The sequence below is a fragment of the Papio anubis genome, chromosome 3 (assembly GCF_008728515.1).
Source record: "Papio anubis isolate 15944 chromosome 3, Panubis1.0, whole genome shotgun sequence".
Lineage (NCBI taxonomy): Eukaryota > Metazoa > Chordata > Mammalia > Primates > Cercopithecidae > Papio > Papio anubis.
In genome coordinates this window covers 12,983,049-12,998,527 of record NC_044978.1, presented here as the reverse complement: position 1 = coordinate 12,998,527, position 15,479 = coordinate 12,983,049, and the positions used below count along the sequence as shown (strand labels likewise).

The 15,479-nt window shown below is 34.1% G+C and overlaps 1 protein-coding gene across 1 annotated transcript in view; it reads right to left on the bottom strand.

Annotated features, from left to right (window-relative positions):
• VEGFC (vascular endothelial growth factor C) overlaps nt 1-15,479 on the bottom strand; it is a 118,610-nt gene that overhangs the window by 15,672 nt on the left and 87,459 nt on the right. Inside the window, exon 4 of the mRNA XM_003899386.4 lies at nt 6,890-7,041. Within this exon, the coding sequence (XP_003899435.1) occupies nt 6,890-7,041 (152 nt within the window). The remainder of the gene's footprint in view (nt 1-6,889; nt 7,042-15,479) is intronic.

Genomic DNA, 15,479 nt, shown 5'->3' with positions numbered 1-15,479 from the left:
TGCTTCCTCTAATCCACATACTCCCTTGCCACCAGGCTGTTCTTTCTATAATACAAAACTGCAGATACCACATCTCTGCATATATATTTTTAGTGGTTCTCAAGAGACTTTAAGAAAGAGCCCATCCTAGGCTGTCATATGTGATTCTGTTGACCTCTCCAGACTCATGTATACCCTCTCTTCTGTAGCCATGTCTCCAGGACGCTTCCTCATCGCACTTATTTCACTGATTTCAGTCGTATGTTTACATGCCTGGCTCCAGAATGGAATTTCCTCCAGAGTAACAATTCTATGTATCTTTCTATCTCTATGGTCTAGCACCTTATTAGTACCCAGCAGAAACACAAATGCTATTTGTTGAATGAGTGAATGAAGTACAGCATAGTGTTTTAGACACTTATTATATTAGAAATAATACGTTTGTTTGTACTCTGGTGCATGAATTCTTTTAGCTAAAGAATTGTATTATTCATTTTAAAAGTACCCCACATTTCCTAGTACAGTGTTATGGAGTCAGAGACCTGGCATAAATATCTCATGAATGAATAAATAAACACTACTACCAAGCAGGAAAATCTAGGGGATCGCTGCTCAATCACAAATGGCTCCCTCCATGAAAAGACAGTCTCTACTAAAGGGCCCATGGAAATACATGGAGTTCAATTTGAAGAAAATATGAGAGGAAATAATTGGAAAAAATAATCTGTGAGAACATCAATATGAAAATTGGTATCTAACTGTGTCTGCTAGAGAGAATTGCTACTTCCTCTGGCTTTTATGATACTTTCTGATATTGAGACTTGAAAGTTTTTCTGTAAATACTAGAAATGCTGGAAGATATGGGGGGGAACACATGGGTGTCAGAAATAAAATGATTTTAATTTTTATCTTTTCTTGGCAGTTTTCTGGCTGCTTAGCATTGTACACATTAACATTTCTAAGACTCAATTTCTGAATTTGTAGGATGTTAGTAAAAATAGCAGCAATCGTTTATTGAATGCTTATTATGTTTTAGGCGCTGTGCTAATATTTAACATGGATTGCTGGTTATGAAAATCACAACATCCTTGAGTTAGGAGTTATTAGTATTACATTGTGCTATTATACAATATCAGATTAATATATAATATGGTATAATGTTATTGAACAGATTGATTTCAGTGAAGATTAGCTTATAAATATTATACTGTATGATGTTATACATAACATTCTTATGTGCTCTTTTGTAGATTAAAAAAATGTGTCACAACAAAGTTTAGAGAACCTACTCAAACTCAAAGAGAAATCAGAGAATACATTCTCAAAACTGGAAGCCACCTACAGCATCCATACCCTTCAGCCCTGTACTATGTGATGTGTATCAAGAATGGAGCCACCAGCAGTATTTGTATGAGCATGAAGCAATGTGTGGCAGAGGCTTGGTGCTTTGTAATATTTAGTAAAATAAAACAATAATAATGTAACTATAATATTTGTTGTTCTTACTTGACTCTACGTGCTCTAAGTTCAGAGCCAGCCAAGTGCATCTTTTTCTTCTCTAACAGGATCTAGAAGTGTTCCTTATCTTAGTGAATCAACGTACAGCTTATGGATGACTCTGGGAAATCTCTCTCCCTAATGAATAAAATATTTGATTTAACATGTTATTGTAAAAGTTTTTAAAAAAATTACTATTTTGGCCAGGCGTGGGGGCTCACGCCTGTAATCCCAGCACTTTGGGAGGCCGAGGCGGGTGGATCATGAGGTCAGAAGTTCAAGACCAGCCTGGTCAGAATGGTGAAACCCCATCTCTACTAAAAATACAAAAGTTATCCAGGCATGGTGGTGGGCAAGTGTAATCACAGCTACTTGGGAGGGTGAGGCAGAGAATTGCTTGAACCCAGAAGGCAGAGGTTGCAGTGAGCCGAGATCGCGCCATTGTGCTTCAGCCTGGTTGACAAAGTGAGACTCCAACTAAAAAAAAAAAAAAAAAAAGAGAAATCTACTATTTTAAACCTAAACTACTTTAAAAATTATGCTTAATAAGGTATTTTTTTTCTAGGCTTTTTTTTCTAGGCTTTTCAACAATCAATTTTATTGGGGAGTAATTTGCATATAATAAAATGCTAGTTTGAATTTATCATCTTTTCATAAGCTTACTTATTAACTACTGTTACAATCAAAATATAGAATATTTCCAACACCTCACAATGTTTCTTTTGCCCCTTCCTAGTCAATCCCAATCCACATCCTCAAACACAAAACACACACTGAATTGTGTTCTCTCACTCTAGAGTACATTTGCCTTTTTTAAGGGCTTCATGTAAATCAAATCATACGGCATGTACTCTTTCTTTTAGCCTAGCTTACTTCACTCAACTTAATGTCTCTGAGATCATTTTACGTTGATTCTTTTTACATTGCTCAGCAATGTTCCACTGTATGCATATACTAAAATGTGTTAATCCACTCATCTTTCATGGGCATTTGAGTTGTTTCCAGTTATTGACTAATAAAGAACATTTGTATACAAGTTATTGTGTATAAACATGTACCTGTTAAATTCACAAGAAACTGTCAACTGTTTTGCAAAATGATTGAACAATTTTAATGCCCATTGATGACATATGAGTTTTGGTTGCACCACATTCTAACACTTGTTTTTGTCAGTGTTTTTAATTTTAGTCACTGTGGTGGTGACTGTTCCTCTTAAATCTTAACTAATGTTAGAATTTCATAACATAGTTACATGTCCATCATATATATATTATCACTAGTGTAGTTTTTATTAAATTGTGGGCCATAATTCATAATGGGTTGAGACCAATATTTTCATGAAGAAAAACAGAAAAGAAAAAACATTTGGGTATATCACATGTAATATGGCAAATATTCATAAAGGGAGTAAAATCATCCCCAAGGGGGTAAAAATTGGGTATGAGGCCGGGGTGGGGCTGAAATCTCAGTATCTCAATGATTTTTGTCTCTCCAAAACCCAAAAAAATAATATTCCTTAATACTTAAATTCTCTTTGATTTTCTTGGCCATTAAACGAACAGCATTGGCAATGGAACATACCCCAAGTGTTTGCAATATATGAGCTATGAAATGATGGTGACTAGATGGCTGTGATTGGAGGATTTTCTCTTCACTGACTGAGTGATTTCAAAGTCATTTACTAAGTGGTACCTATGTGGGCCTATTGGCTGCCATTGGTTGTCCTGTGGATACTGCTTATGCTTGGTCCTTGGTGTTTTCGTGTGTGACTGGAGCTTTGAGAATTAAATAATAATAATTTATATCTTATTATTAATTCTACAAATGTTAGTCATACCATTACATGTCAAATGATGTAAAGAAAAAGTTGGCAATATCTAAATTAATATTCATCAGCTATATAAGTTAAAAGTTGTTTTCTCGTACTGAGCAAAGTTAATAGTTAAGCTCTCCGAACATTTTTAAAGAAGTTATTTAAAAAGGTATTTTACTTTTGCTGGAAAAATAGTGATTTTGAATGATTTTATAAATTATTATATCTGCATTATATGTTCATATCAATTGCTACTTTGCATATGTAATTTGAAATATTACAATTTATATAAGTAAATAGATTACCTTAAGTTTCTTGGCAATTACAATTATAAATTTATGTTAGCTGTTAAGAGATTAAAAATTTTTAATTTAAATGTTAACTTAAACATTTTATTTAGTCTTTTAACCCTACATTGAATAGAAAAGTAAACTTCATACTTCCTTTTTATATATAAAGCACAGATATACATATAGTGTAAAGAGGGACAGAGTATATTTGTGATATTAAAATTTTATGGGAAAAGTGATTAGGAAAAAAATGTTTATAAAAGGATCCTTGGGGTTGTGATAATGAGAAAGCTTGAGCAGCACTATAATTAAGGACAATACTTTTAAATGATAATTTGTTTTAGTTTATGCTTACACATAACTAATTACATGTGAAGTTATCTAGCTATCTAATTTAAAACTCTCTAATATTGACATATATATATATATATACACAGACACACACTATGTGTGTGTATATCACACATCCTGGTTTGGAATATAAAATGTATTTCTTACTGTAAATAGTGGTTTTAAAAATACTGGAAAACACATGGATGAGGAAATGAATCAGACTTGGATATTAATGGTAATAATAAATCTGCCCTTTAATGACTACCTTCTGGATACCAGACACTCTGCTAAGCATTGCATAAGCATTCAGTACTTCATTCAATCCTCTTTACATCTTTACAGTTTATGTATAAGTAAACTGAGTTTCAGAGCCATAAAACACCTAGCCGATCATAAAGAATGAATTAGTGGCAAATCTGAATTCAGAATCAGATATGGCTTACTCTAAGACTCAGGCTTTTTTTGCTGTAGCTTCCTGTCTCTTCTTGACCTCAACTAGTGTATAGGATAGTTGTTATATGAATAAGTAATCATGGCAAATGCTATAAAATTCATATAATTTCATTATATGAATAATGAAAACATGGCAAATGCTATAAAATACATCCAGGAAATAAGTTATTTTATTTAACAAGCATTTATGTACATTGTTTAGCCAATAGCTTTGGAGTGTGATTTCCTGCTTCATCTGTAAAATCAGGCAAATGCTGCTGCTGACCTTCTAGATGATTTTGTTAAGGGTTAAATCAGACAATGCAGGTAAAGGGCTGAGAGCACAGGAACGGCTCAAGTATTTTTGAGTACTGTTAGCTGAATGTTGCAGAGGACATAAACTTACTGGAAACACTCTCATAATCCAGTTCCACGTGCAACATTTGCAGACCCTGATAAAGCCACGTGAGGATGAAGTTAATTCAGTGAGTGCTATGGGTATTCAAGAAGCAAAGGTGGCTGTGGTATTTAGACAAGACAAATGCAGGAGAAAGACCTTTACCTGAACTCTGAGAAATGGAGAGGGCTTTGGAAAGGCAGAAAACAAGCCAGGGCCAGAACAGAAACAAGATACAAAGCAGGAAATGAGCTTGCCGTTCTGGGAAGAGGACTTGGTGAAACACAGACTGGGTGAATAATGGAAGACAAAACAAGAAAGGAAGGCTGACACCAGAATAGGATGGTGAGAAATTTGTGCTCAGTTCTTTGAGCAATTGAAAATCACTGTTTCTGGTGAGATGAATGAAATGATGCCTTTTAAAGCTTACTTCATAAAACAGTGACATTATACAACAGGAGAAAGACTTGATGCTTGAAAATTAGTATGAATATCACTGCATTAAATCAAAGACATGCATAATGAAGTGGATGATAATGGCAGTGATGGAAATGAAATGAAATATAAGTTTAGCTTGGAACACATATCTCCTCCTCCTCCAAACTAATCAATCGTGTTTAGATGGAATAGAAGAAGAAGAAATAATGACAACGCTGTGATTCCAAGGCCTCAAAGAAAATGAAAAAACACTGCCATGAAGAAGGTAGAAATAAAGGATTTAACAAGTCTTTCTCTTTGTACTTACAGCTAATATAATTACAAATATAGCAATAGAAGATATATTTAGATAAAATATTATAAGTCAAAAATATGGTTAGATCTTCAAATGCCACTTTGGAAACCATGAGTATGGAGATAATGGCTAAAACTCTCAGAATGAAGCAGTCACTAAGGGTTTCTGCTCAGGGCTGAGGAACGTGAACAGAACTCTCGGGCCTGCGGGGATTAAATTGCACATACAGCATCCTCTTGAGTTCAGGTGGTAGTGGTCTCTTGCTTGTATTAGCATACATATATTCATAAATGGAAGATCTTTGCTTTCTCACGTAAAAGGAGACAGATCTCTGTCACTCAAAGTAGGGTATCCTCCAGGTTTTCCTAAACTGTCCCTGGATAAACAAGGCGTCCCCCATCTGCCACACTAAGCAGAGCAGTACAACTTGATTCAGTGAGGAAGACCATAGTTTGCATATTACATTTATTGTTGAGTCTTTAAAAAATGCAAGGTTTTCTGAATTTTTTTTGTAATATATACGTTTTTTGATCAATTTATTTATACATTTGTTACAAATGTTAGAGTTATGTAAGTTTCATTCACATGCACTGCATATCCTAAGGAACAAAGGTTGCATCCCTACTTTGGGGCAGAAAGCTCTCAGGTCTTAGGTAGTAATTCATATGAATTCATAATCAACTATTCACAGGGTCAGAACATGATCATATAGGAGAACATACATGTTCTCCTATATGATCACATGAAATATATGCGGCCATTTGCCCCTCCAAACAAACAAACAAACAAAAAGATGGAAAGGAAACCTGAATAACAAATAACGGTTTGAATATCAATTTGAAATGATATTAAGAGAATTTTTTTCAAGTAATTAATCACTATTTCACTATTCAAATCTTGCTGAAATAAGAAACATGGAGATATATATACATATATATACACACACATATATATTTTTATATTTAAGATTGAAGAAAGCAACTGAATGCTAATAGATATAAAATTATTTACATTTACTTTCTGTTTTGGCCTAAAATCTTATCAAGGCTGAAATGTTTTGAGCTTTAATATGATTTATGAGTTAGCATATCTGATTTCAGGGATGTTAAATCAATTAAGCTACCTTACTGATATTTTATGAACACTGGTGGAATGTGTTTTATTTCACAGACATACTTCTTTTATTTTGTGAATTACTTTGCCTCTAAAATGCGCTTCCCACTGAATTTTAATTTTCAGTTTATTTTCATGGTATACTATACCAAATTTTGTCTTTGTTTTGTCATAGTAAATTTCACAAAGCAGAGTATGTTATAGTAAATTTCACAAAGGTTATTTTAATAAACTTATGTTTACTTGAAAATAATGTAATATTAGTAGAGGATGCAGAAAAAATGGATTTAATTCATACTCACTGTGGTAGTGTTGCTGGCAGGGAACGTCTAATAATGGAATGAACTTGTCTGTAAACATCCAGTTTAGACATGCATCGGCAGGAAGTGTGATTGGCAAAACTGATTGTTACTGGTTTGGGGCCTTGAGAGAGAGGCACTGTAATTTCAAATAACTACAAAGAAGGGACAAAAAGAAGAAAAAATTATATAGATGCTATAAAGCACTTTTATGGTTAATACTGGAGTCCAAAAAAGAGTGAGATTAGCTCTATATAAGTAATACTGAATAATGTATGCAGGACGCTATGTTTTTTATGATTACAAAGTAAAAACTGACTTGCTCCTAACCAGTATCTTTTATCAGAGTAATAAATACTCCATATGTTTATCTTATGTCACTAGTTATGAAGCGTATTAGAATTAGGATAACCAACTAATGATTACAGAGCAGAGATGTGACAGACCAATGTGTTCAAGAAAAAAGAACTGTTTCAAAGTTATAGATTCTTTGACATGAACATTTAAAATATCCCAGGGATTTTAAAAGTGTCACACACAGAAGCATCTTTGTGATTTAAGAGCAAAGCTATTGGTCACACAACCCAGAAATGCTTGGTTATGTCCTACTTTGAATAAACTGAATACACAGACATAAGTTACATAGATGTAGAGTTAATTTTTACTAAATTTCTACCTCAATGTAGTTTTATATTTATTTCTTATAAACTGATTATGTTTAAAAGAAAAAAACACATTTATAATTTAATAGATAAAGCCATGTTTCTGCTATCTTGATAAAGTCATTATGAAAACAATGAACTTGAAATAAGGTAGGAAATTTTACACAATTCTGAATTATAGTCAAAATTTAGTTTAACTGGTCTCCTTCTGAACACCTTATTTATGGATGAAGAACTTCTCTTTTTCTCTTCCTTCTCCAAAAACAATGTTTTAAATTAAATATACAAATACATCATTGATTAAGTAAAACTAAGTAGATTTAAATTCCTAGGGTTCTTACACTCTAAATTACCAGTAAAAATGGTAAAAGTGAAATCCTGCCCACTAACTGCTTGATAAGATCAACTTGGGTCATTTAACTATAATTGATTCATGTATTACTTGGTGTCTTCATGGCAATCTGAGCAGTGATAAAAAAGATGACAAACTTCAAAGCCTCGTGACTTGGCCTTTGCTGAAATTTCACGCCATCAGCTGAAGACCATTGAAAATATTTATGGGATAGGATTAGTTGCCACTTTCGTCCACACCAACAAGGAGACTTTTAAAATGAATTCTGAATAATGAAATACAGAAATATCTAAATTATAAAATGCATATTGTCTTCATTCAAGATGCATTCCTTATACATTTATTAAAAAATTTAGCTACTTTCTTGGGATACACACAGTATGCTTTAGAAGAAATAGGTACAGGGTTACACCCAGACAGGTGACTTTCATTAGCTCTCCCATTTATAAATAGTATAAATTTGGAAAATTCATTTAATTTCTCCAAGCTTTTTTTTTTTTGATAACCAGTAAACTGAGGATAGCATCTGACTCATTATTCTCAGGATATTACAAGGATTATACAAGCTAAATGAATCTGATATGTATATTATTTGCTATACAGATGTAAGTTATTACTATCTGTATAAATTCTCAAGATTCTAGGTATTCTCCACAATACTGTCAGTTCTGTGTAGATAACTACACTATGTGGCCTCAACATATGGCACTATTATGATTTTGACCAGTTTGTCCTCTAAGAAGACATTCATTTACACAGATTGGATAAGATCTTTGATTAGGTGAAATGCTGCAATGCCAGTAATCCTTTGCTCGATATATACCTATTTTAAGAGAGAATTCTGCAGTGTCTTCATAAGCTACAATTTTTCTATCTTTTAAGATATCTACGGAATCTGTATTAAGAACTAGCACTATAGAAGACATATAAAGTGGTTTTAAAAAGAAGCAATTTTTAATAAACATAAAATTACTTATTTTTTATATTTGTATAATTTATAATTTGATTATTTAAGCTCTGTAATAATGTAGATGGTAGGAAGGTGTACCTAAGATTTTAGATCTAGTAGGCAGTCACATATGTGTGAGTTTAGGAGAGCCATTGAAAAGTCATGAACATTTAAGCTGTAATTGGAGTCTTGGACATTGATGAGATTACTTGATGAGCACTCTAAATGAAACAAGAAAATGTCTAAGAATAGAAACCCGGGGCACAGGAACATCTATGAGATGGGAAAAGGCAAAGGAACTAGTGAATATGTCTGGGAAGAAGCATAACAATGATGGAGCATCAGGAGGGGAGACTGTCAAGGGGTGCCAGAGAAACAGGGGAGAGCTTCAAACAGGTGTATGTGGTCACAGGGCCACATGTCTCTGGGAAATCAAATATAACAGGAATTGACAGGAGATAACCAGCACCTGGTGTGGTTCCAAGGGCTGTGGCAGGGCAGGGGCTATAGGAAGGAAGCAGCAGTGGGTATGGGAGACAAGAAGAGGTACTCCATGGGACTAGAGGGAAAGGGCTCAAGTGGCTCAGACCAGCAGAAACAATTGTGCTTATACACACAGTGTTTGTAATCTGATATGGTTTGGATGTGTTTCTCCTCCAAATCTCATGTTGAAATGTGATTCCCAATGTTAGAGGTGGGACTTGGCGGGAGACGAATGGGTCATGGGACCAGATCCCTCATGAATGGCTTAGCACCATCTCCTTGGTAAGGAGTGAGATTTTGCTGTTAGTTCATGCCAGAGCTGGTTGTTTAAAGGCGTCTGGGACCTCTCCCTTCCCTCTCTTGCTCACACTCTGGCCATGTGACACACCAGCACCTCCTTCCACCAAGACTGCAAGCTTCCCGAGACATCACCAGAAGGTGAGCAAATGCCAGCATCATGCTTCCTGTACCTGCAGAACCATAAGCCAATTAAGCCTATTTTCTTTATAAATTGTCCAGTCTTAGGTATTCCTTTATAGCAATGCATAAACAAATAAGTAAGCACTGCAGGATCTGGCATTGTCTCCAGTGAAACCAGACAGGACAGAGCCTGATAGTGAAGGTAAGGCATTATTTGAGATACTAACAGCCATTGTAGAAGATTTTATGTTTTCCCACCCCTAACCCTTGGTAGTATCATTCCTGCTCCCACTGATGGCTGCCCTTCCAAATTCTGCCCCAGCCTGCTTTCCAAATGGTAGACAGATTGCAGTGAGCAGTATCAGTGATCATGGAGAGACCTCATCCACGCCTAGGTAGATAACGTTCACAAATCAGGATCCACCCGTGGGTACCAAGCATGAATTCAGGAACAGCAGCTTTGAAGAACGTTCTGGTGAGATGAAGAATAGCTAATTCACATTAAGAAAGCGTCTTCCTGGAAAACTAAGTGTGGCTCTATGCTTTCAAAGGTTATGAGAAATGTGTTTTTGGATATACTGACTAAAAGAATAAGGAGGCAGGTAAAACAGCACTAAAACCAAATCACTGTTTAGAGAACTGTCTTTTCCTCTAAGGTGAAGACTTTTATAAGTGATAAAATGGAAGTACAGTTGGAGAGAAAAATTGTATTGCAGTTTAACTACTTAAAGGAAATAAAATCAAAACATAAAATAAAGGAATAAAAATCAAAATCTTAATAACTGATGTCTCATTTCTCTTTTATGTGTCTAAGAGGCAACTGGCAGGCTGAATTCAGTTAATTTTATCAAAAGGAACAGAGACTGAAAAATTAAAGTTAAAAATTTTTTTCTTCTCTTGAAACACATCCTCTATCCCCAAATTTTGACCTGCTACTTGACACCAGTGTGAAAAAATTTTAAGAGTCCAGAGAAAGATACCTTTGATAATACTAAAAGTAGAAAGAGTCTTGATAATTGAGTTTTATTTACCTATCAACTTCAGGAAAATTAGTAATATCTACTGGGAATATGCCGTCTGGGTATGTATTAAGATGTAATTGTGCCTATACTAGCTCTTGTCATATACTAAAGAGGCCTCTTCAATTTTTCAGATTCTTTCTGTACTGGTCTCATGTGTGTATATTGATTGACCTACTGTTATCATGTATAAATGATTACAGTTTCAATTGCCTTTTCAATAAATATAGTAAATTCTATTTTCTTGTTTACAGACCCCTTTGTTAATTTTTACATAGCTATATTTAATCCCTATGTTACTAAGAATTTCCATAAGCATTTTTTCCTAATTAGATACTATATGCTTAAAAAATATACATTTTTGAACTGACAAAATAATAATTAGAAGTGCATTATAAACTCGCATGTTCCCCTACCAAAATAAATACATATCATTTTTCAAATCACGGGCAACTTCCCTACTCCACTAAATATGTAAGAATAAACAAGAGTTTACTTAGTCTTGAGAAACAGACATTAATTAGAGTCCTGGGTCTTCAATTTACTACTTCTGAGACTTGGAAAAATTACCCAACTTCCCCAAGCATCCATTTCATTACCTATAAAATAGGGATAATAATAATGGTGATTTCAGTGTAGTCTTTGGATTTCTCTTCCTCCTCTTCTTCCTCTTGTTCTTTATCATCATTCACATCAGCCAATATTTAAATTTTTGTTAAAGAAATTCCAAATTTTAAAATTTCTATTTAAAATCTTTTCCTTGTTTAGTTTTCAGTAACTATTTATTGAGTACCTACATGATATCAAGCTCCTTGCTAGAATCTCAGGATAACAGTCATCAGTAATGACCTTGCCTCTATGCAGCTGATCAGAAACCTAACAGTGAGGGCCGGCTGTGGTGACTCATGCCTGTAATCCCAGCACTTTGGGAGGCCGAGGTGGGCAGAACACTTGAGGTCAGGACTTCAAGACCAGCCTTGCCAACATGGTTAAACCCCGTTTCTACTAAAAATACAAAGATTAGCCAGGTGGGGTGGCAGATGCCTGTAATCCCAGCTACTTGGGAGGCCGAGGCAGGAGAATCTGTTGAACCTGAGAGGCGGAGGTTACAGTGAGCCCAGATTGTGCCACTGCACCTGCACTCCAGCCTGGGCAACAGAGGTGGACTCCCTCTCCAAAAAAAGAGAAAAAAGAAAAACAAAAAAAGGAAAAAAAAAAAAAAAAAGAAATCTCATGGTGAGGGTGAATGAGAAAATACATATACACAGAAAGAGATACTATGGTAGAATTTCTGAAATACCAAATAGCTTACCATAAACACTGGAGTTTAATTCCATTATGCAATTTGTTCTTGCCATTAAATAATGATCTGAACTAACACAGTAACTAGAATTTTCTCTCAAAAGAGTTTAGATCTATCTAAACATATCAATGTTTGAAACAGTAAGTAGATTATTTTAAGAAAACATGAATCATGATACTATTGTCAGACTATTTTGTGCTTTATTGTGTATATAATAGTATTTTCTGTTCTACATTTAAGTTCATAGAGCATAAACTTTATGTATTATGTTCAGCACTAGCTAATAACTCCAAGTATGTATGTTTATTTAGTAAATACTGATTGATGATGTATTTAACTGATGATATAATCTATTATAATTTGATATTTTGAAAACTATAATTTTTCTAAAACAGTTTTATAAAATAAAGTGAATTGTTCTGGAACAATAAATGATATTAACCTGTATCCAATGTAGGACACAAAAAAAGTTGTAATAATACAATTCATTATGGAGTCTGATGTATACTTTAGGCATATAATACCAGCTGCTGGTTTTGGAGAAGATCAAAAGGACATATAAAAAACGGTAATTAAGCAAGGCTGGCAACTGGAAAAAACATCTGACTGTATATTCTGTAAAACTACAATAAACAAGAGGAAATGGAAAGTGTTTCCAACTGAGAAGTTCCCAGTTGTAATCTACTGGCATTCTTTAATAGGAATATTTAATAGTCAGTTCTCACCAACAATGGACATCAAATAAAGCCACATTTTGAAACAATAGGTTGTTTACAGCAGCATAGCAACGGCTGTAAAGCAACAATTCCTACTTGTACTTATCTTGCAGGCTATTCAAGAAAAACGGGTAGAACTTCCTTACTGAGAAGATCTTGAGTTATAATTTAGTACTAAATTCTAAGCAATGTTTGTGTGGACACAAATATGACACAAAAAATGCCTTCCTCTAAAACACCATTATATCCTAAATATAACCAGCTTCTCTTCAGAAGAAATCTCACTACCATATTTAATTTAAATATAAATATTCTAAACTTTAGTCCATTAAGTACATATATATGTACCCCCTGAAGAATATGATTAATAACTGTGAAATCAGATTTTAAAACTACATAACATTTAAAGAAATAATCCCCCAAAATGGGAAAAAGTCTTAGCATTTTGACTTAGCATTGCAACCACATGGCTAGCTATAAAAGGCCTGTGGAACTTAAATTGGGTTTGGGAAAGAATATGGAATAACAGATAGCCTAACAGATTTAAATTTGTTACTGAATTAATTTTAACATATTGTTATGCATAAAAAGTATACACAGTACCACAATTAAAATAAAAACCTCAATTGAAGAGTTTTAGAAATACTGAACAAAATATGTGAATCTCATTGTACCTTGGATTGGAAAAAAGTGGAATTTTTCACAGATGCATTAATTATGTTCTTAAGGCAAATGTTATTCTTAAAGAAACTTCTGATAACTGGTACTGGTATAGAGTTCTTTTTCCACATCAGGATAAAACCTGATTTCTAACAACTGTGCTTGCCAGATATTAACTTGCTAAAGATACAATACAAATCACGTTCCACTTGCTGAATGCATAGGAATGCAATAAATTAATTTTCCAGACTGCTGCAGTATTCTGTTTAATTGATGGAAGAAATATCTCTGACTGCAGTGCAAAATAATACCTCTAATTTCATTATATAGTTGCATATTTTACTTAGGTTTAAATATTTTTTGTTGTGAAATTTTATGAAACATCCAACTTAAATATAATCAAGCATGTCTTTCCTAATATACATGATCATATTATTGCTTTACAAAATAATGAAAAAGAAGTAGCTGCTTGTTTTTAAGATGGCAATGTAGAATTTAAAATAATGCTGCCTCTATATATCAGAATTAGCTCATAGCGACCTAGCTTCCAAACTAAACTGGCTTCTTTAGTCTGGCACTAATGAACACAGCAAAGAACTTCTAGTTTCTTGAGCTTGGTTTAACCCCACCATTTTCAAGGAGACTCCAGAGATTAAGTTGTTTTTCTTTATTCTTTCCTAGATTTAGTAAAATATATAAGGTAAATACTAATATTCAAGTAACTTTTTAATCCAAATATGTGCCTCAAAAGCAGATGATTTTCTTCTGCTTTCATCACCAAATAATTTATCCCCTGCAAAATTCATTTTCTACTTTTTGGTTATATCTCTTAAATATACAACTTCTCATAGGAAAATATACTCAAAGTGTATGTTTATCAAAGAGGTGGGAAAGACATCCAATCTATTTAACTTTTCAAAGCCACTTAGATATTTGTGTGGAGAACTTTGAAGCAGTTTTTATCGATTAGTACACTTTGGAATGCACAGTGCGTATGTTTTTACTTTTCAATGAACAGCTGGCTTCCTCACACACTCTGAAAACCTCCCCTTCACTGAGCCCCATAAAAAGAAAAAACATTTCTATGAAGTATCTATAAAAAAAACATGAGTTTAACATTACCTAAGGTACATCGTCCTTACAATTTATATCATTCCAATTGGTGACTTTGCTACAAAATGTGCCTGGAACTCTTTTAACAAAATGAAAATTCTTTTTTTTTAACCTTAAGAATATATAGCAATAAGAAATTTCCTTTTATATTTGAAGGAAATCATCACACACTCCCATTCATATTACATTGATAATGCAATAAATTGAATAAACTCAGGAAAAGGTTCTACTTAAGTACACGTTTGCAGAACTTGGGATATTAGTAACTATGTGGGAACACTGCCTTCTTGCTTTCAGAAATTTTAGGCCTCGACCTCCCTTGGTTTGTAAACATCCTGGATATGCATTTCCATAAGCCTTTGTACTTTTCTTGCACAACACTTAAACTACTTTTAATTACTTGATAAATGTTGATTTCCCTTGCTAATTTGTTAGCTCTATTACGGCAGGATCTATACATCATTATATACCTACACTTCGTGCATAGTATGCTTTTAGTACCTAGTATGAAGCACCACATAATGGGTGTACAATATGCACTTGCCTAACTGAATTTAAATTAAAACTATTTGCCAGGTGCAGTGGCTCACGCCTGTAATCCCAGCACATTGGGTGGCCGAGATGAGTGGATCACTTGAGGTTAGGAGTTTGTGACCAGCCTGGCCAACATGGTGAAATTCTATCTCTATTAAAATACAAAATTAGCTGGGCATGGTGGTGGGCGCCTGTAATCACAGCTACTTGGGAGGCTGAGGCAGGAGAATCGCTTGAACCCAGGAGGTGGAGGTTGCAGTAAGCCAAGATCACGCCATTACACTCTAGCCTGGGTGATAAAAGCGAGATTCCATCTCAAAAAAAAAAAATAATAAATTTATCCCTTATACTATAAACAAAAATGTAAGTGAATCCTTTGGAT